The 22,175-nt window shown below is 49.6% G+C and overlaps 1 protein-coding gene across 6 annotated transcripts in view; it reads left to right on the top strand.

Moving 5' to 3' along the window:
- The window catches only part of MMP27 (matrix metallopeptidase 27), a 39,595-nt gene that overhangs the window by 17,160 nt on the left and 260 nt on the right, over window positions 1-22,175 (top strand). Inside the window, exons 10-11 of one of the 6 annotated variants that reach the window (XR_003972222.1) lie at window positions 914-1,143; window positions 7,955-8,236. Coding sequence is in view for 3 of the 6 variants with exons in the window: in XM_030331491.1 (XP_030187351.1) it covers window positions 914-1,050 (137 nt within the window). In the remaining 3 variants the exon portion in view is untranslated. Of the gene's footprint in view, window positions 1-305; window positions 512-847; window positions 2,161-7,954; window positions 8,237-22,175 lie in introns of those variants that run through there. The other 5 variants (XR_003972224.1, XR_003972223.1, XM_030331491.1 and 2 more) reach the window with 5 other exon arrangements.

The following is a 22,175-nucleotide window of genomic DNA, read 5'->3' as shown; positions in this document are numbered from 1 at the left end:
AGACTGTTTCGAATTCTCCCTCTCTCTCTCTCTCTCCCTCTCTCTCTCTCTCTGCCTCTACCCCACTCATGCTCTGTCTCTTCCTTTCTGATAAATAAATAAAAGTTAAAAAAATTTAAGAATGGTGTGGCATACCATGCTTAGTGGAATCTCTTAGTGGATGTTGGTCAAGCTTGTTTTGTGTCCTTGCATCTATTCTCAGATCAGTGATATGTTATTTGTTATATGTGTTATATATGTTATATATACGTTATATGTATGTTATATATAAAGTATAATATTATATATTATATATTACATTATAGATCCCATGATATTGTAATTTGGGAATCATCAGATTTGCCTGTAGGCACTTTCTCCTTGATTTTCAAGAAAAATATTGGTCCACAGGTGAGAACAAGACACAACTATAAAAATAATCCCATTTTAAACCCAACGGAGTATCCAGAAGTACAGTTTTCCAAGGAATATATGTGACTATTAGAATTATATTAAACATTTATAAGAATAATCCAGAGGTCAGATGATATCACTCAGTCTTTGAAATTTAAATAAACTTGACTTCCAAACTCCTATGGGGATTCTAAGACCATCCACCAAGCAACTGGGGAGAAACCATTCTAATTCTTACTGTCCCTTGGCCAAGCCACTTCTGGGCACCCAGCCCCTGCTCCTCTGCCTGACCCCTGCCCTGTTGTGCTGTATAAGGAACCCACAATTCTATTATTTCTTCTTTTAAGATGTAAAGCAGTGAAGCTGTAACTTTTTTTTTATTGTCTCTTAAAGATGCCATTAGGGCCTCCCCTTTCTTGGCAAAGCAATTTATCAAGGTATGTTTCTCTCCTAGAGAAGAGCACCAGAATACATGTTCACTTTACTCCATAAAGACAGCATGTTAATTTCCCTTTGCTAGATTGGAGGCTGGACAAGATTATGGGCTCTGGAGCCGGAGTGCTTAGGCTCGCGGCTCAGTTCCTCCACTTACCAGCTGTGGAACTTGGGGCCAGTTACCGAGCCCTCTGTTCCTCAGTCTCTCTATCTGTGAGATGAAGATAGTAAGAGATCCAGGCTCAGAGTTGTCAAAAGAGTGTCCACAATTGGTACAGCATGCGGCATCAGGAGTTGAGGCGAATCAAGAGCTTGGTAAGTGTCAGCCATCAGCATTTAGTTGGATGAGTTGAATAATTTATCCCAAACAGTTTGAAAAACAAGAAGCCAATCTCAGAGTTTCTCAAAACTAGAATAAAATATGAACCAACTCTTTCCCAGCTGTGCCATCCGCTTACTGGGAACAAATTAACTGGAACCACAGACTTTTTTCCAGTTTGCTGTGTCCTGACAGTTTTTTCAAGGGTCTGTGATCAGGTCTGGAAACAAAGAAACAGCTTAAAAAGCAAGCATGAACAAGACCGTGTTGACAGGGGTACTCGTTTTGGAGATCTCAGCCGCTGACAGGGAACAGACGTGAGTTCACACGGAGAGAACATATTGGAATTTTCTCTTGCCCAGAGACAAAGAGGGAAGTCAACATGACCTTTCCTTTGTTGGCCATGAGCAGACTCTCCTAAGACATTCACCTGAATGAGTCACTTGTTGGGGAAAAATGGGAAGGTTTCGGTTGTGGTTTGCTTTGGTTCTGAAGATACTTTAAACACATGATGTGTCTTTAGGCTGAAATTCGATCCCTTGTTGGTCTTCAGGTACAAGGAATCTTAAAAAGGAAGATCAGTAGGTTATATCTATATCTATCTATCTATCTATCTATATCTTTAACATACTTAAATTGGTCACGGAATCGTAAATTTTAAGTCTATATTCACTCACCCAGACACCATCATCCATCCAAAGTTTCCACAAGGAAATAAAAATCCAGCTTTTCCTAATATGAACCACTTAGAATTCGATCTCTATAAGAGACCAGGAAAATATGAACAGAAGAGTCAACACTGCATTTAAGACTTCCTTAAAAGTACAGAGTTTCCAGAACAGAGAAATGTTTCTGTCTGACTGCTCTTGAAAGTTTCATGCAGTTTTTATTGCTTCCTTGACCATAAAGCCAGATTTGGTGTTCATCTCAAGACTTAATCAACTATTTTTGTCTGTTTCTGAACTATAGTGTTCAATTTTATTGGTAATAAATAGTATAAGATTTCTTTTCAATCTTGCTTATTTTTTTTTACACACAGTTCAGAGTCTCAGGTTTTCTATTCTTTTTTAAAAACTCAAAAAGCAGAAAGAATCACATAGGGAGGGTTTCTGCTGGACAGATAGAAGAAGATGAATAGAATGTAAAGGAATCTGACAGCCCTCTGGAACTGCGATGCCCAAGATTTGAAGGAATCACATATGCAAATGCATCCTAAATTACAGGGTTCTTATAACAAATGTGATCTTGCCAAGAATCTTGTGTTAGAGAATCTGTTGAGATGGCTTTCGGTGAAGATGGCACCTTGTTATTTTTCACATAACATTTACCTGGTTGTATAATCGTGAACCAGCGTCATTTATTTAGTATATATTTATTCAGTGCCTGCTGTAGGCCAGATGCAAGTCTGTTGAGGCATATTCTTTCATTCAGCAAACATTTACTGAGTGCCTGCTGGATGCCATGGACCGTTTTAGGAGCCAAGGACATAAAAGTGTGCAAAACAGCCAAGGCCCTGACTTTGTAGGCCCTGTATTCTGGCCAAAGTGAGAAACCACAAATAAAAACAATTATAAACACGTCAAGCGCGATCAACGCTCGGGGCCTCTGTGGGCGGGAACAGGGTGCTGGGCGCTTCCCCTGCAGGGTGAGCCCACAGCTGGGGGCCATCGTCCAGTGGGGGGCAGGGAGAGGCCAGGACCCGTCTCCCCTCCCTCTCTGCAGTCTCCATCATCTGCTCCAGTGGTACGGCCCACCCTAACTTCCGGGTTGCTCCTTGTCCCCTCTGGCTTTCTCAGCTTCTCCCATCACTCATACAATTAATTTGCCGCATCAAATCCCTCCTCCCCCCGCCCTCCACCCCCGTTTCAGATACTCGGTGATTTGTTTCCCCACTGACTCGTGCCTAATACTTTGAGTAAGCCCTGGCACATGTGGGGTGTTTGGGGACAAACTGCCCAGAGCCCTTCGTGACCACCTGAGCCCGAAATCTGAAGGAGCTCAGTAAGCAAACCATGTCTCTGGAAAATACCGCTCCAGGAAGAGTGGTTCAGTGCAAAGGCCCTGAGGCCGAGTTGAATAGTGAAGGGGCTCCTGTGACCAGGGAGAACCTGGGGTCAGAGAAGGAGACTGAGGCAAGGAGACGAAGTTGTAGGAGCAGCAGGGAGACAGATCTTATAAGGTCTCATAGGTCACTGTAGACTTTTAGAGTCTACAGGGATTTAAGAGGAGAAGCAACATTACTATTCTTTGACCTGCATCGGCTGCCCTGTTACGGTAAGCTGTAGGAGCCAAAGAGGAGGAGGAGGAGGCGGAACAGGAAACTGCTGCCTCAGTCGAGGATCTTGGTGGCCGCGAGACATAAGCTGAGGGTGTGCGATGGGAGGCAGGTGACTGGATGTGCGGTGTGCTATCCACACAGGAGTCACGTATAACCCAAGTTTTATTTCCGAACATCTGGAAGAACGGAACGTCCCCTCCCTGGGGCCACGAAACCCTGGACGAGGAAATCCAGATGTGCCGTCGGCAATCAGATGCTCGGTCTGAAGTTCGGAGGCAGATCAAATCCCGTCTCTGTGTGCAGACACCGGGTTGGATTAGGTCCCCCGGGCCATGACCCACAGAGAGATGAGAAGAAATTGCAGACTGACCCCTGGCCATTAACAGATTACAGAGAAATGGTGCGGGACATCCCAACCCCCATGGCAATTGCACTTAGCACGTGGGCACATGGGTCCCGCTGGGGGCTCACTCTCCGGGCGGTGTGCCCGGAGCCTGCCTCTCATCCTGCGTGACATACCACGGCTCTCGAGCCCACTGGTGGACTGTCCACGTTAGCATGGGGGCACGTCTGTAGAACAGGGATGCGGACCAGGGCAACACCAGCCCCCAGCTTCCCGGATTTAAACAAAGCAGAACTCTCAAAAGCACACGAAGTCATTTATGTCAACCATGTACATCTTGGCTTTATTTAGTAAATTTATGAAAAGATAAATACATTTTTCATTAATCTGGAAAAACTTGCAAAACGATCAAGCTTCCCTCGTGCCGTGTTAACAGAGGAGAGAACTGTTGTCCATTCAGTGCAGGACCTCTGTCCCGTGCGTCCTTGCTAAACGGTCTGGGAGCCCAAATTCTGGCCCTGGGAGACGACTGAGGCTTTAATAACTATTATAAACTTGACTGACACTTTTTCTTTTTCTGTAAGAATGGAATTTTTTTTGAGAAACAGCAAAAAGAGTCCATTCAAGACTTTACAATTAGAGGCAACGTTTCTTGAAAAACAAGAAAGCAAAATGAACCTGACTCGGCCGTTTTCCACCCCAGTCTCTGCATTCGAGTTAGAGAAACCGCTGGTCTCAGACCCCTGTCCCGAATGGCAAGAACAGTGGGTTATGGGAGTCACACACCTGCCGTGCCTGGTCACTCACTCACTCACTGACCATTATCTCTAGCCAGTTCTACAAAGACTAAGTGATCACAATAGTGACCGTTGACCAAACACAACATGCTATTTGCGTTATGGCGTCTCGCTCGTCCTCACAGTCCTGTGAGAGCAGATGTTGTTGTGTTCTACAAATGAAGACATAAGGCTGGGAGGGGTCACCTTTCCCACCCAAGGTCACATGATAAGCATCAGGGTCCAAATCCTGCCCCATGTACTGGCCATCTTCTCCCAGAGTATGAGTGTCCCAGCGCCAGGCCTGCCCCGTCCCCGAAACAACAGAGTCCCTTACGCACACTCATGCGCGTCCCCTTCAGAACGGGACTGTCCTCTTCGGCCCGCACTTAGCACAGCCGTCGGCAGGGGCTCTCGCAATGGGTTTCCGGGCTTTTCTGCAACACGTTTCACCAAAGTCTGATTTCACGGTTGCTGTGGTTTCTTTTCTCAACGCGTGCAAAGGAAACAGAAGGGGGCACAGGACGTTCCCCATTGAGCAACCCACCAACACACAGGCGAGAAGCGCTAGAAAACTGGGCTCGGCCGCACGGGCCCCGAAGACCCGCCTCAGACTGTCAGGGACCGTGGGGACCCCGTCCGTGTCTCAGCCGGCCCGCCTCTCAGCCTGGGCCCCCTTCACAGCGATACAAGGATCTAACTATACTGGTTTACAAGCCGTTTGCCTAGAACTCCGTAAGCAAAGGATGACCACAGTGACAATCACGAGTTTGTACTTCACTGCCCGCTGTCACATCCGTGATCTTGTCTGGTTCTCTGGACAACCCCGAGAGGTCAGGGGGAGAGTGGGTCCCTTGCGCAAAGAAGGAGGCTGAGACAACCATCGTGTGCTTTGAGGCTTCGCAGGTGGAGTCCCCGTCCAGACACCTGGCTGGCACTCCCGTGTTCTTCTCCCTGGAACCTTCTTCCCCGGCCATCGGCGCCAGGAGGAGGCCCCCCGCCCCCTGGGGTGCAGCCCCCCACCCCGGGGCTGGGCTGGAGGTGAATTCAGAAGGCTTGGCTCCCTTTCACTCCCCGTGTTGGTGTTCCGTTCCCGGCTAGCAGCTCCAGTCCCTTGAGGGCACCTGAAGTGCCAGTGGCTGATGGCACCGCGGACAACACCTGGCCGCATCCCCGGGACCCACCCTCCCCGCAGAGAGACGTGGCACCCGTCTGCCGAGGAACATCACCTATGCCTCTGACATCTGCGAGGAGGGCACCGTCTCCCCTCCTGGAAAACACACAATGCAGTTCCCGATTTCCGGCCTCGACGGTAATTCCCAACCTTAGACGCTCGCCCCACTAACGACGACGCTCGACGGCGGGGCGCGTGATCGGCAAACATGGAGGGCTCCTGGTTGTGGGGGCTGGGCGACCAGGGGCCCGCACGGCCGCGTCCCGCTGAGAGTTCTCTTCCTGGTCCTGCCTTCGTGTGAGCTTTCGGTTTCTCCAAGGGCAGTAACCCCATCGTCAGGGCGCCTCCCCCATGACTGGTCTCATCCTAATTACCCCCCAAAGGCCCCACCTCCCAGTACTGTCACACGGGGGTTAGGATTTCAACACACCAATTGGGGGTGAGGGACACACACATTCAGCCCATAGTGATGCACAACTAGAACCGCCCTGGGAGCTTTGAAAATCGCCAGCCGCGAGGCCCCTTTATGCCAGACTGATCTGGAATCTCGGCCGAGGCGGCCTGCGATCCTGTGTTTCCAGCGAGCTCCCAGGTGACGCTGGTCCAGACCGGTTGAGTAGCACTGACTCCCTGACTCAGCGGTTCTCGATGTCACTGCTATGGGAATTACCTGGAGGCTGCGTCACAGCACAGGTTGTGGGGTCCCCACCTCCGGACCTGCTGATGCAGCCCGTCCTGCACCGGCCCGACTTCGTCATTTCTAACACGTTCCCAGGCATTGGATGCAGCTGGAGACCACACTCTGGAACCCACTAGAGTGTGCGTAGGCGGCCCACCCACCCACCTCCCCTCCCACCGCCTCCTCGGCCCTCCCTCCTGTGCTGTCCCGCTAACCCCATGCTGACCACGGCCCTGACGCCTGACAGCGGAAAGCACAACCATGGGAGGCAGGCAGAGGCCCCCCCAGGAGCGCTGGCTACCCCGGGGTCCGTCTTGGGCCTCCACCCTGCTTTTGCCCTGCAGTGACCTCGCAGGCCGGAGGTCAGCATAGGCCCCGACCGGGTGTGGGAAGGCCTGTTGTGATCGTCCCTAAAGGGTGCACAGCCGGCCCCACTTTCCATAACTCGTTGGCTGGCCCTTCACCTAACTACCTGTGACCTCATCACCATGCTCCTCGCCCTATAAAAGCCCGGAAGTAGGACCCTGATTCGGCAGAGGAGAGTGCTGGGGGGTGTTGCGTTGGCCTGCTCTCGTCCGGTCGTGTCATTTTTGGGTTTCGAGGGGCCTTCTCCATCTGGACAGCGCTTTTCTGTCCCTCCTCCGCGTCCCAGCAGCTCCTCCCCTTGGTCTGTCCCTGAGTCTGGCTCCGTCAGTGCCTCCTCGGGATGAGGGATGAAGGTCCGGGCAGACGGGGATCCTTTGTGCCCCCACGGTCCCTCTGTGGGCGCCCCCAAACAGGAGCCAGGTTCGCATATACTGGCGCTTCCTAACGAGACAGCGTTCTGGCCGGCCCTGGGTTTGGGACGCGGGAGCGAGGGAGGAAAGGTGGTTGTGAAGCGTCTTTCCGAGAAAGGACCAACACCCACCTGAACGCCGAGGGCTCAGAAATCTGTGTGGAGCGTCGGGACCCTCGTTCAGTCAATTTGACAACCTTCTTGGAAAGGAAACTTGCTCACAAAAATCGTCTGAGGATAGAGGCAGAACGTTCCTTTCTGACTGGGGTGGGGGCAGGGGGGTGATTCCTGATTGATTCTCCTGGCCCAGGGAGCCTGCCAGCGGTCACCCCCTCTGATTTCGCACAGACACATCCCCCCCTCCCCCGCCTGGCTCTGAGTGACAGGGGGAGGGTTCCAGCCCGGCCCAGGGTAACCAGCCAGCAGCCGCTGGGCCTGGCTCGGACTGGGCCCGCGCTAGCGAGGGTGATCTTCTCCCCCTCCAGAGCTCGGCTGCGGCCGTCGGGTTCCCCTCCTGTCCACGGGGTCATCGGGAAGAAAAGAGCAGGGGCAGCCAGTGACGGGAGAAGGCCAGGTGATGGGAACGGGCATCCTGGGACCAGTCCTGGGAAGCACAGACCTGCCAGCTCTCTCTGGACCTCGCTCTACCCTCCCCGCTGAGTAACCAGCCCATCACCTTGTGCATTCACATCTTTGAACCTTCAGCATTATTTACAAACCCCCGTGTGCCACCTAGCGAGAACTTCCGTGAGCTGAAAATGTGCTCTTTCCTCTACCCCCAGGGTTGGGCGCCGGCTGAGTTAAGGGAGAAATGCAAACCTGTGTTTCTCCGATTTCAATCTTCGTGGGAACTACAAGGGGAATTTGATAAAATGTGGATTCTGCTGCAAGATGGCCAAGGGTGGGGCCTGCAATTCCTGGAAGAACGCCGCGTGAAAAGGGTCTGTTATCCAGAACTGGGGCCGTGTGTGACCCTCACAAAGCACCAAGAGCGAACATGGGAGAAGCTTTGTAAACATTTTTTCCTCTCTACACAAGACACAAGCCCAGAAATTAAAACGGAAAATCTGGGGCGCCTGGGTGGCGCAGTCGGTTAAGCGTCCGACTTCAGCCAGGTCACGATCTCGCGGTCTGTGAGTTCGAGCCCCGCGTCGGGCTCTGGGCTGATGGCTCAGAGCCTGGAGCCTGTTTCCGATTCTGTGTCTCCCTCTCTCTCTGCCCCTCCCCCGTTCATGCTCTGTCTCTCTCTGTCCCAAAATAAATAATAAACGTTGAAAAAAAAAAAATTAAAACGGAAAATCTGAAAATGTGATGAAATACAAATTTAAATTTCTCCAGGGCAACAGGACTATAAACAGGGGACAATAGAAAAAATTTGCGTATGTGAAGGGATTGTCTCCTTTATTTAATGCTGAAAGCTCTCTTAACGTAAGACAAAGACCTCAAGGGGAAAATGGTCCCGCGACCCCCGGAATCCTTCCTGGCCAGCGGAAGGAGGGCTTATGTATGAGCCTTAGCTCGATCGCACTCATAATTAACGAAATAAGAAAAAAGAGAAAAGCACTGACATACTTTTTTTCTACCTCTCAGACAGTCGAAATCCTTTGTTTGCTTGTAATACCTTAACATATAATGTTGACAAGAATATAGGATAAAAGCTGTTCTCATGTCCTGCTAGTACCGATGTAAGCTGTCACAATGTGCTTGATGGGCAATTAGAATAACACGTCTTTCTTGGGTGCCTGGGTGGCTCCGTTGGTTAAGCATCTGACTTCGGTTCAGGTCATGAGTTCGAGCCCCGTTTGGCTCTGTGCTGACAGCTCAGAGCCTGGAGCCTGCTTCAAATTCTCTCTCTCTCTCTCTCTCTCTCTCTCTCTGCCCCTCCACCACTCGTGCTCTGTCTCTCTCTCAAAAATAAATGATAAACATTAAAATTAAACAAAAAATTTTCCTAAGTGTTGGTCAAGAAACTAATACCAGAGCTGCCCCTGGGCAGGAGAGTTTGGGGGAAATCCAAGAGACGGACACTCTCAAACCAAAAAGAAGGCTCCAGGGACCGCAGGGGCAGAACTGGACAATCAGAGCTCGTGGTCACTAACAGCAAGGACTCAGTAAACGTTGGCTACTGCTGTTTTTTCCTCTTTGTTTTTTTATCTTTGTGAGCAAAAAAAGAAAATGTTTATGGTAAGGGGGGACTAAGTTATTTGTATTGGCCTTCATACTGAAAATGAATGGATAAACTAGTTTTAAAGTTGGATAATGGATAAACTAGTGATGGATAAACTAGTTGTCAGCCCTTGGGGCGCCTGGGTGGCTCGGTCCATTAAGCATCCAACTACAGCTCAGGTCATGATCTCAGGGTTTGTGAGTTTGGGCCCCGTGTTGGGTTCTGTGCTGACAGTTCAGACCCTGGAGTCTGCTTCAGATTCTGTGTCCCCCTTTCTCTCTGCCCCTCCCTCCCCATGTGCATGCTCTCTCTCTCTCTCTCTCTCTCTCAAAAATAAACGTTAAAGGGGCGCCTGGGTGGCGCAGTCGATTAAGCGTCCGACTTCAGCCAGGTCACGATCTCGCGGTCCGTGAGTTCGAGCCCCGCGTCGGGCTCTGGGCTGATGGCTCAGAGCCTGGAGCCTGTTTCCGATTCTGTGTCTCCCTCTCTCTCTGCCCCTCCTCCGTTCATGCTCTGTCTCTCTCTGTCCCAAAAATAAATAAAAAACGTTGAAAAAAAAATTTAAAAAAATAAAAAAATAAAAAAAATAAACGTTAAAGAAAAAAAATTTTTTTAAATGTTGTTAGTCTGTCGGGGCGCCTGGGTGGCGCAGTCGGTTAAGCGTCCGACTTCAGCCAGGTCACGATCTCGCGGTCCGTGAGTTCGAGCCCCGCGTCGGGCTCTGGGCTGATGGCTCAGAGCCTGGAGCCTGTTTCCGATTCTGTGTCTCCCTCTCTCTCTGCCCCTCCTCCGTTCATGCTCTGTCTCTCTCTGTCCCAAAAATAAATAAAAAACGTTGAAAAAAAAATTTTTTTAAATAAAAAAATAAAAAAAATAAACGTTAAAGAAAAAAAATTTTTTTAAATGTTGTTAGTCTGTCGGGGCGCCTGGGTGGCGCAGTCGGTTAAGCGTCCGACTTCAGCCAGGTCACGATCTCGCGGTCCGTGAGTTCGAGCCCCGCGTCAGGCTCTGGGCTAATGGCTCGGAGCCTGGAGCCTGTTTCCGATTCTGTGTCTCCCTCTCTCTCTGCCCCTCGCCCGTTCATGCTCTGTCTCTCTCTGTCCCAAAAATAAATAAACGTTGAAAAAAAAAATTTTTTTTTAAAATAAAAAAAAAAATGTTGTTAGTCTGTCAAATACATGATAGGACATCTCTTGAAACACCTGTAAATTACTCCGTGGCCAACAAACCAAATGCTACAAGGCCAGGCAGGTAAGGTAGACATGTGGGTGGGGGCATGTGTATTATTTAGGACATGGGTGACATTGTGAGAAATTGGAAAGAACTCCCGGACGAGGCAAACATTTACGAGACGCAGCATGGGCTCCCAAAGGTAAACTTTGTTCTCCCTTCACAAATGAAGGGGCGCCTGGGTGGCGCAGTCGGTTAAGCGGCCGACTTCAGCCAGGTCACGATCTCGCGGTCCGTGAGTTCGAGCCCCGCGTCAGGCTCTGGGCGGATGGCTCGGAGCCTGGAGCCTGTTTCCGATTCTGTGTCTCCCTCTCTCTCTGCCCCTCCCCCGTTCATGCTCTGTCTCTCTCTGTCCCAAAAATAAATAAACGTTGAAAAAAAAAATTAAAAAAAAAAAAAAAAAAAAACAAATGAGATCGAGGTGTTGGCCACTTCTCCTAATTCATATTAAATCAAATAGAGAATTCTAAGTGCTCAGAGTTACCAGGCAGGCGACGTAGCTCAAGTTTGTCCTCAGACAAATGAGGGCTCCACGCAAACTCCCAGGTACAAGCTCCCAGGCCTTGGAAAAGTGATTCAGTCTTTACATGTCTTCATATTCACGGTGAAGATCATAAAAACACCCCGTCTGCTGAGCTGCTGTGAAGGTCAATGGTAGAAACCTGTGAAATGCCAATATATGGCAAAGAAATGGTATCTTCTGTCAGAAAACAATGGTAAAAGAAGTTATTTGGGGCTACTTTTCATCGTCCTTCCATTTTTGTGACAGTGGAAAATGGGCAAGTCTTCAGAAGGAATTTTGTACCCCGGGAGCCAAGGTGTCGCCACCCGGCTTTCCATCCACCAGCTGTGTTTCCTCGCTTTGCCACCAGATGGCAGTGGCCTCCCAGAACGTTTGAGCTGGAAGGACGTGAAGTGGTGACTCTGGTGTTACAAATCCAGCCTAGAACCACGCCACATTAACAGGGTGGCACATCCAAGAGAAATCGTTGCCTTACTAGTTAAGAAATTCAGGGCCCCATCCTGAAATTCAAGGGCTGAGGGGATGATGTCCAGAGCAGTTCATGACTTTTTCAGTGCTCACTCAACTGAAGTGAGCTTGCTCCTACCACAGGGCCTTTGCCCTTACAGTCTGTGTTCCCAGATCCTCTCACCCCAGGCGCGGGTGCAGGTCCTCACTAACAGAAGTCCCAGGGGAGAGGGGTTGGCTCTGTCCCTACCGCTTCCCCAACCCCAAGAGCTGTGCCTCTTATACAAGAAACGTTGTCTCGATAAATCGCCTTCAGATGAAAGTTACACAAATACCTGAGTTCTCAAAAGTTGCTCATCCCCCAGCTGAAAACACTTCTGCTTTTCCTCCAGAAAGCAAATCCAAGGGGCGCCTGGGTGGCGCAGTCGGTTAAGCGTCCGACTTCAGCCAGGTCACGATCTCGCGGTCCGTGAGTTCGAGCCCCGCGTCGGGCTCTGGGCTGATGGCTCGGAGCCTGGAGCCTGTTTCCGATTCTGTGTCTCCCTCTCTCTCTGCCCCTCCCCCGTTCATGCTTTGTCTCTCTCTGTCCCAAAAATAAATAAACGTTGAAAAAAAAAAAAAAAAAAAGAAAGCAAATCCAAGTGAAGAGAGACTGTCCACCAGCCTGGGGGGTGGGGGGGAGGGGTTGCTGCAATTGCTCCCCACCCCTTACCTGTGCGAACCGCATCTCACCTCCTACCATTCCTTGAGCCCCCAGTGACGATTGCAAGGCTAAACTAACGGGAGATAATGGGGTGAAGTCGGGACCCCTTTCTCTCCTTATCAGTAACATGGCCTTTAACGGACTCATCTTGGAGAGAAAGTGGTCACCGAAACCAGACGTCTCCTTCGTGGGGTCTTTTATCTACATCTGGATACCTTCCAGATGCTTCCAGCACAGCTGACTTCACTGTCTTCTTCCAGAAACCGTGCCTGCCTTCAGCACCCCTATAACAGGCCCTCAGGTCACCGCCCTCTTGGGACCTGCTCACTCAGAGTCACCGCCCACCTCAAGCATGTGTCTGTCCTTGTCTCCACTCTTACCGCCATCACACAGCCTCCTGGCCCCACCGTGTTTCATGTAGACTTCTCCCACAATGTCCAGTCCTCACCGCAGTGAAATCTGAGCCGGCTCCAAGGACCAGAAGGTCCTTGAGGGCCGCACATACCTTACTCCTTTGTAGGGGTCTTTTTTATGCCTGGCCCTGAAAAATGCATCGGGAACATTTTGATGCCCATAATTGGTCCCCATTACCTGCCAACCAAGTAAATCCCAAGCCGACTTCCCTGTCCTCAAGGCCACCGGCATGTCCCTTAATTACTTGCCTACATGTCCCATCCACTCCCAGCCTGGCTGAACACCCTGGGTGTCTACCTCATGCCCCTGGAGAAAGGCCCTTGAATGATTAATGCATGAGGGCAGATTGTACTTAAAATGCTAGAGTTTTAGTTAACAGGAAGGTTCTAGAGCCAGACTGCCTGGGTTCATATCTCCCTCCCTCCACTGTCTCCAAGGCTGTGTGACTTGGGAAAGCATTATTTTACCCTCTCTGTGCCTCAGTTTCCTCCCTGGCAAAAAGATGCTAACAATGGCACCTTTCTCTTAGGTTTTCATTTATTTTTGGAGAATTAGGTTAACGTGTTAAAGCTCTGGAACAGTCCTGACACACAGTAAGCGTTCAGTTGATTTCTAAGTATTACTGGGTGTGTGCTGTGTGTCAGCGGTGGTGCTAGAAATGACGGGTGGTGCATCTCATCCTACAACACCGCGGGAGGGAAGCGGGCCACGTGTTCCCACCTCCCCATGGTCGGGAAGCACGGAGCACGGACCGGAGTCCAGGGCTGGCCCTTTCCGTGACGCTCCCACTTTCCAAACCAGTCCACGGCCACACGTGAACCACCATCCTATAATTTGGCCCTTTTACCTTTAAGTAATAGCCACATAAATGTCAACCTCATTTGCCTGCCACAAATGAGATTTAAAAAGTTGGCCAAGTCTCCTACTTTGTATTAAACTAAATAGAGAATTCTTAAACGTTTCTTATCTGCCCTCTAAAAATTCTGACCATTACACAGGACTTGGCAAACAGTAGGTGCCACACTGCTTAGCCTGTTTTTTCTTTTAATTTTTTCAATGTTTATTTATTTTTGAGAGAGAGAATATGAGCAGGGGATGGGCAGGGAGAGAGGGAGACACAGAATCCGAAGCAGGCTCCAGGCTCCGAGCTGTCGGCACAGAGCCCGACGTGGGGCTCGAACCCGCGAACAGTGAGATCACGACCTGATCCGAAGTCGGACGCTCAACCGACTGAGCCATCCAGGCGCCCTGGCCTGTTTTTATCCGTATGAGCTTGACCAGAGTAAAGTCGTTGGTCTGCTGTGTAACGACAGCGTTATAACAACGCGCACGGTAGTTAACAATACTGGACACTTAAAAAGTGGTTACGAAGGTGGCTTTCATGTGATGAGATCTTTGCCACACCTAAAACGAGTGGCAAAGCAAAATGAAAAAGAATAAAAGTGCAAAACAATAAAAGTGGGGCAGGGGAGGAGGGCGCCAGAACGGTGTGGGTAGGGAACACGGGACTCGGCGCGTCGCACCTGCCTTCTAGGCTTCTGTAGCTTTGCGGATTCACCGAAATCCCTCACCTACGAATAAAGCCACGTGTTCCTCCTCTTCTCCCTCCACACTGGAGGAAGAGTAAAATTACCAACTGTGGAGATAAATTGTGAGAAATGGACTCTACACATCAACACTTTAATTACCGTCTGAGGAAATTAATCCTAACTTGCGTTCCTACCGGAATCTGATGGTAACAACGCCGGACCCCTCCGAGAAGGTCTGTTGTTCAATTCCAACCCGCTCACTCCTGCCCAGGGACACCGCGCTTCCTCGTAAAACTGCAATTTCCTGGGCGGAGTTATTCTCCAGAGAGGCACAGGGTTCCTCGTTTGGTGGGCACATACTTCGGTGCAGAAGCAGTCCGGAACCTCTTCTAGGAATGAAAGGCCGAACACTTCCTCCTGTGCAGACTAGAAACGAGGGCGGGTTGGGGGAAGGCCAGGCCTCCCCTGGCGGCTTGCAAAGTCCCCTCTGCTGAGAGTTCTGGGGTGTTCCCAGGGGTCAGCTGGTCCCACACAAAAACAGGCGCTTGTGAGGTGCACGTTGACCGAGACTTCACGCGGGATCAGTGAGCGGCCTGCACACAGATACAACCCAGGACCGCAGGCGACGGTTAGGTCCGCTGTGAACTCAGGCGTTGACTCACGTCCGTGGCGTCTCCTTGCCGAGGAAGGGCGTTCGGCACCACTTCTGTCCAGCAAGCTCAGCTTCCCGCTTTGCGTAGCCAAGGTGATCTGGGATGTTTGCGGTGCAAATACCAGGAGGGTTTACAATCTCTGTCCACCTATGGGAAAGTCGAGCACGGAATACGTTGTGTATTTTCTTTGGGCTCCATGTATTTCTCTGTCTCTTCTTTGGTCGCTTCATGGACACTTGCGCTGTTTGGTATCATGCTGTTTAGACTCCGCGTGTTTGTGTTTTTTCCAGTTCTTTTCTTGTGATTTATTTCTAGTTTCATACACTAGAAGAGAGGCCGGAAGAGAGGCAAGACTCGGGAAAGGCCATTTGCTTCCAGGAAGAAGCCGGGGGAGCCAGGGTGGTCGCGGCAGGCCCAAGACAGGAGGCCGTGATGCTCTCTGCCAAGGGCGCAGGAGGCCGGGACGGGGGACCGGTCACCTGTCTGCCAACCCTCTCAGCTCCTCGGAGCTCATTCCCTGCTAACTCGTCCTTCTCCCACCCTGGCTCCCTTCCGGGAGAACCCGGGCAGCCAGGCTGTCCCCAAGGAACAGAGGACAGAAAATGGAGCAATGGTCCCGCAGGAGACACACGGGGGACCAGAGCCATTGGGAAGGCGGCTCGAAGGGCTGCGAGATGCTGTGCATGTGGGGCGTTCAGGTGCAGAGAGAAAGGACCATCTTTTCTCTTTTTCAGAAAGTGCGTAAAGGACCTGCCGGGAGAGCATTAACGTGGCAGCCTTAGAAAGCTGTGCAGCACGGCTGGCCGTGGCTTCTAGAAACTTACATTTTGGAAGGATTCCCTCCATTCATGGATAAGAAAGGCCCTCCGGGCTGGAACCGTGCGAAGAGCCTGGCTTATGCGGAACGCCCGCTTTCCTTCTGGGATTTGAAAGCACGCCTGGCAGAGGCAGGCAGAGGGGGCTCGTCACCCGCTCTTCCAGGAGCTTCCCGGGTCGACAACACGGCACACGTATTGCGAGGAGATTCCAGAGGGTATTATGGGACTCCACCGGGAAGTACCCTTGCAAACGTGCACCTGGCTCCCCCTGGACGTGGCCTTTCCACCTTCCCCCGTGCTGACTTTTCTCTGGAACAAATCACAGCCATGAGTACAACTCCGAGCAGAGCCCCGTCCCTTCCCTGCGACGCGTGGAGCCTGGGGGTGGACACGGGGGTCCTCCGACCGCCTTGCTGTGCTCTGGACACGCAGGGAGGTGCTCATGGCCGTAAAACCAAGTAGATCCGAGCTACGAATCTGCAGCTCGGGTAGAAGGCTTGAACTCCACACATCAGCCAGACAGTTCGTCTGTGTCTCAGGCATGTGAGGAAACAGGAGGAACGTTTGTAGCAATTGGAGAAGGGGTGTTTTGCCCTTGAAAAGCACCGTGTAGTGTATGATCCAGTCTTAGCCTCAAGCAAAGAAAGTTGCTGCATAAGTTAAATGCTAGTTGCCAGAAATGATTTTCCCCGAGGTAGAATCAAAACTAGAAATATAAGGTTCCTCCTTGCTTTTTCTTTTTCTTTTTCTTTTTTTTTTTTTTAAGTCCCTGCCTGCCTGTTAAAAGGCATTTAGAAAAACTTGGAGTTAAAAGGGTTCTCAGGGGCCATTAATCTCCTATCCCTGTAGTAATACTCTAGAACATTCCTCCCTTACACTCAGGGCTTCTCACATCTTCCCTCAAGGCTCCCTAAGGAAATATTTCTAATTGACAAAGAAGTAGTTACAGATGTCGTACAAATGAGATTTGCGAATATGGATACCTCCAAATAGGCCTGGTTTTGCTTAAAAATTCATCTGAGTTTGGCTTTTGATTGCATCGTGTATCTGTTTTTCCTTAACGTAAAAACATTATAGATTCAGGCCTAACCTGGCACATGTGTGTTGCTGTGGGGGTATTAACAAGCACAGTCTGAAGTAAGATACATTCTTGTAACATTTTTCCTAATGAAAAACTACATCAAAGTACAAAGGAAAAGGAAACAGTCCCACATAAACTCTCCCAGCCCTCGTGGTAACCGCATCTAATATCTAGGTGCCTGTCCTAGAAATTCTTTAAAGAAAAAAAAAACAATTATAATACATAGTGATACATTAGGGGCGCCTGGGTGGCTCAGTCGGTAAAGCGTCTGACTTCGCTCATGTCGTGATCTCGTGGTTTGTGAGCTCGAGCCCCACATGTGGCTCTCTGCTGACAGCTCAGAGCCTGGAGCCTGCTTTGGATTCTGTGTCTCCCTCTCTCTCTGCCCCTCCCCTGCTCATGCTGTCTCTCTCTCTCTCTCTCTCTCTCTCTCTCTCTCTCTCTCAATAATAAATAAATGTTAAAAATTTTTTTAAATAGTGATACATTCTAGTTGTGAAAGAAAGAAAGAAAGAAAGGGAGGGAGGGAGGAAGGAAGGAGAATTACAATTTCGATGGAAGGAAGGACCTGGAAATCTAACTTTGGAAGACCTCAAGATGGGATAGACAGAAGATTAGATATAATAACCATGTTTCCATTGTAAAACACACCTTTCCAGTAAGGATCCCAGTTCTTTAGCTACAGCATGACAGAGTCTAGAACACTAAGAAGGGATGTCTGCACAGTTATCACCTCGATGCCTTGTTAATGTCAGGTTAGGCGTCCGTATGCTCTTTAGTTAGCCTTACTCAGCGGCTGTCAGCAGTCATCGCACAGGTGAAGAACACGGTTGGAAATTTATTTTCCACTTCTACATGCAGGTCTTTCCAAGGGACTCGTAAGAAAATAATTGTGCCTGCGAGACTATTCAACTCTGTGGTTGGCCACATAGAAGACCCTGGAGGGTTTCAAGGGCCCGAAAGAAGTGAGTGTTACACACGCACACACACGTGCACATGTGCGTGCACGCACGCAGCGAGTAGAACCATGGGGAGGGCGAAAGTCCTACTGGACAACAACCTTCCACCAGACGTCTGGCTTATGGGCCAGAATGTACTCCAATGCTGGACGCCTGCAGGTAGCAACAGTGCTCGAAAGACATGGAATGTTTGCCACGGAGAGGTCCAAGCTGTACTCGTGGTTCTGGTATTCAGCAACGGGTGAGCGTTTGCAAGCCACCGCTCTAAGCCTGCTTTCCTATCAGGAAAATGGGTATAACAGTGCTCACCTAGAAGGACTAAAGTTATATTTTATAATGCCTGGAACATAATAAATACTTAACATATGATCGCTCAGAGGGTTGTTATTCTGGTAAATAAAACAGTACACGTGAAAGCACTTTGTGATCTGCGTAGTTATCTGAGGCTGGGAAGAAGCCAAATCTTGCCAGAATGCTAATGTTTCTAACGAGGAATTACATTGGATAAGGTCCTCACTGACTCAGGAAGGCAAACCGATTTCTCCTGGACGAACAACTCCAGTCACTGAGGAGCTGTTTCCTGGAGTGCTGCCTTGTGGAAAAAAGTCCTGAAGTCATGTCCAGACACAGAAAGAAAGGGTTTTGTGAGAAATCAGTTATGTCTTCCAACAACACAGAAGGGAAGAGACTTACAGCATTCGCGCCTGGCCCTGCAGTGTCAGACCATCTCGAGGAACACGTTGGACCTGAAGCCTACCGCCGGCGCCCACGGAAAGGCACCGCCTGCACCCTGGCCCCTGATCTACAGCTGCTCCACTTTGTGATGCGGAGAAAGTTTTCATGAACAGAAAACGGCAACCATAAACATCAGACCTGCAAGGTGCATATGCTGCACGAGAAACCCACGATATTGCAACCCTTTCAGGTTTTTCCAAGTGTGTAATCTCCACCCCTTCTTTTCACTCCCTCTCTACTCAGATCCTAATTTTTTTTTATTAAATCAACAGTTTACATTTTTTATTATGTAATGATCATCTACTTCCAGGTCAAAATAGTTTGATGTGAGTAACTTTCCATTTACGTACAACTTTCGCTCCTAAAAAGGTTTTTTTCTAAAAGTTAGTTGTTGCTTTACTTTTCATTGCTTAGTTTTCTATGTGCCCATTCCAAGTTTTTTCAAATGTGCCAGCTGATTCAATGTGTGCCTATTGACAATTATCCAACCCAAATCTTATCTAACCCTTTAATTTAGCTCTACTTTTCCTCCCTGAGGTTGAAACTGCCCATACTGACCTTAATGGTAGGTCTCTAGCCTTAATGATCAGCTATTTTTCCCTTCATTTCTCTTCTGGGTTGGCTCCTCTACCTCATAGATACCATTTCTTTCTCTTCCTTTACTCTATAAATTCACTGAACCATATTCTCCTGTAACTTCCTGAGACAGGGAACTCCCTCCCTCTACCATCCTGTCCCCTTTACCAGGCCTTCTCCTTCACGTGCTCTAGGGCACCAGACAGCCCCTCCTCCGGGAAGTTTCTTGGTTCCCACAGCTAGGGTTTCCCCCCACGTTCCACTCCCTTGGCACAGTGACTGGTATTTGTATCATCACATTTATCAAAAGTCTTTCTCAAGACAGGAGGCCAGGAAATCCACAACCAAGTGATCAGAGTTGGCACAATCTGTGTGCCTTGAGGTGACAACCAGCTCATACATGATGTTGACCTTCAGCCTCCTTTGGCCTTGAAGAGTAGACAAAAAGGAACAGCCCTCCTCCACTCTGTTTGAGAAGAGGACAAAATGAGTAAGCATGAAAACCTAGAAACCAGATGGGAAACAACAGAGCCTTAAAGACAAGAATGATCTGGCAGAGTTTGCAAATGGTGGTGTTGGGCAAATCCCAGGAACCGAGTCACCAGCCCTTCCAACCGCCCATGAACGCTACCATTGGGCCTTTTCTCATGCCCTGTCATCAGCTCTGGGTCTACATCCAGATGGGGGATACTGACCTCAGCAGAGGACCAACCAGAGAGGAAACATGAGCATGTCATGCTTCTGGGAAGGAAGCACTATGTCGAAAGAGTGAAGGAGCAGATTCGTTTATATAGAAAAGTGCACGAAAAGGTAATGAGATGAAGAAAAACCTCGGTTGCCGAAATCCCTGTTAGGGAAAGCACTACATTCATCCTGGAACAAACATCTTCAGCACAGCGGAGACTCACCCTCACCCTGTGGGCACACGCTCCAGAAACAAGAACTGATTGCTTGGTTGCTGTGTATGTAGAGAAGCTAGAGGTTTAAAGTTCCCTTCCAGGCACATGGGTGACTCGGTTAAACGTCCCACTTCAGCTCAGGTCATGATCTCACGGTGCGTGAGTTCGAGCCCCGCATCGGGCTCTGTGCCGACAGCTCAGAGCCTGGAGCCTGCTTCGGGTTCTGTGTCTCCCTCTCTCTCTGCCCCTCCCCTGCTCGCGCTCTGTCTCTCTCTCAAAAAAATAAACATTAGAAAAATTTTTTTAAAAAGTCCCCTTCAAAAAAAGATTCAGAGAACTCCCAGAAGGGGCAAGAAAAGGAAGGACTGAGGAGAATCGTCTATCAGATGGTTACACCATAACCAAAAAAGACTTTGATAAAATATTATTTATTCACATTATAACTAGACATCTGTACCTCTTAATCCCAGACAGCATAGGGAATATAACCAATAATATTGTACTGATGCTGTTTGGGATGACATTCGTCACGATGAGCCCTGAGCAACGTATAGAATTGTTGGCTCCCTGTGCTGTGCACCCAAAACGAATATAGCATTATATGTCCGTTGTACTTGAATTTTTAAAAATGCGAAAGAACTGGACCTCTATGTGTCCTCCCTTTTCCTGGGTATTTTAGAAGAAAACTGTAGGGTAAGCAGTTGTTTGCCAAAGTTTAAACTCCCGTCTCCTTAGAGACGTTCTGAGACCTTCTGAGTCCTGTGATCCTCGGCCTTTCGTGGGACCAGGCGCGTGATTACACCTCAAGAACTATAATAACAACAAGCGCGAGACATAATTATAAACCCAAAAGTGGCGGCTTCGTCTCTGCTGCTGGGGCTTATATTCTTCGCCCAAATTGCTCCAAACTGCAAGTTAGCGTTTTAAAAAAGATCCTGGGTTCTCCAGGGGGAAAAAAGCAAATATTTCTGGGTTCAGAACACGATTCTGGTTCCAAGGCAATCTTTTGGCTTCTATAGTTGGATAGAATGAGTATTTGCTAAACTGCTCTCTGCGTTCATCTTACAGGGGTGGGACAGCAAAGGTGAGTGAAACGTGATTTCTGCTTTCAGAGAACTCATAATCTAGTTTGGGGCTCAGAAATACAATCAATAACCCAAGCAGAAAGGAGATAAACGTACTGAAACAGAGTTTTGCGGAAAGGCTACCTGATAAGACACACTTGGAAAAACACGTTCACTGCAAATCTGTAAGCCTGTCTCCTGGGTGCTATTCTATCCTGTTTTCTTCCTATCAAAACACGAGGACCATATCAGCAGGCTTGTGGAGAGAAACAACCTTGACAACAGATGATGACTCCCCAGAGAGGAAGAATAAGGCCGGGACTGAGAGGAGGAGTAGGACTCCATAGAGGCGACCAGCCTGGAGGTCAGATGAATTTGCAGTGGAAGCCAAAGTGTGGCCTCACCGCTGGAGAGGTCACAGGGGGTCGGAAGACACAGCAGACCCCAGAAAGAGTCCCTAAGGAGGCATCTCTCGCCCCCGCCGCCAACATTTCATGCGGGTGAAATCAGGTTCAGATGAACACCAAGGGAAGAGAAAGATGTCATCAAGGGCAATTTGCCTCTTTCTCGGGCTGTGCGTTGGTGTGATGATGATGGTCCTGGGGACCAACCCGGCAGGGCGCTGTAAACGCAGCCTCCGAGGCCGGAGGTGAGGCGCACACGCCAACAACTTCTTTCCGTCCCCGAGGGCTCCAATTTCTCAGGAATGCACAGCTTCAACCGAGCCAAGGTTCTATTCTTGGTACTAGAAACACAACAAGAGGTCAGTACAGGAAACGTCAAGAAGCGAAACCCTCCATGTTGATCCCTCACCTCCAAGGTCAAGTTCAAGCGCTGCCTGGTGTGCTCAAGACTCCCACCACCGGGCTGCCGGCCTCTTCTGCCTTGCGTCCCGCCGCTCCGCTTGCCCTGTGGCCTCGTGAACTCTGGGTTGTCACGTTCTCGCACCACCTCATTCTGTCCTCTCCTTAGCCTGGTTCCCGCTGCCCGTCCCAACGCGCCCAGGAAGGCTTCCCCGACCTCTGCGACGATCCCACGACAAAAACAGCCCGCATCCACCCTTGACTCCGGTTTCAATTGCCCTTTTGCAGGACCACCTGTTGGCCCACCTCTTGAGCTGCTCCCCTGCAGAACCAGGTCCTGTTTACCACTGTGACTGGTGCCAGGCAGGTGGTAGTTAAGTGAATGAGCAACTGGGGTATTTG

The sequence above is a fragment of the Lynx canadensis genome, chromosome D1 (genome assembly GCF_007474595.2).
Source record: "Lynx canadensis isolate LIC74 chromosome D1, mLynCan4.pri.v2, whole genome shotgun sequence".
NCBI classification, from domain to species: Eukaryota; Metazoa; Chordata; class Mammalia; order Carnivora; family Felidae; genus Lynx; species Lynx canadensis.
The sequence above is the reverse complement of the archived record's forward strand: the minus strand, read 5'-3'. Positions and strand labels throughout refer to the sequence as shown.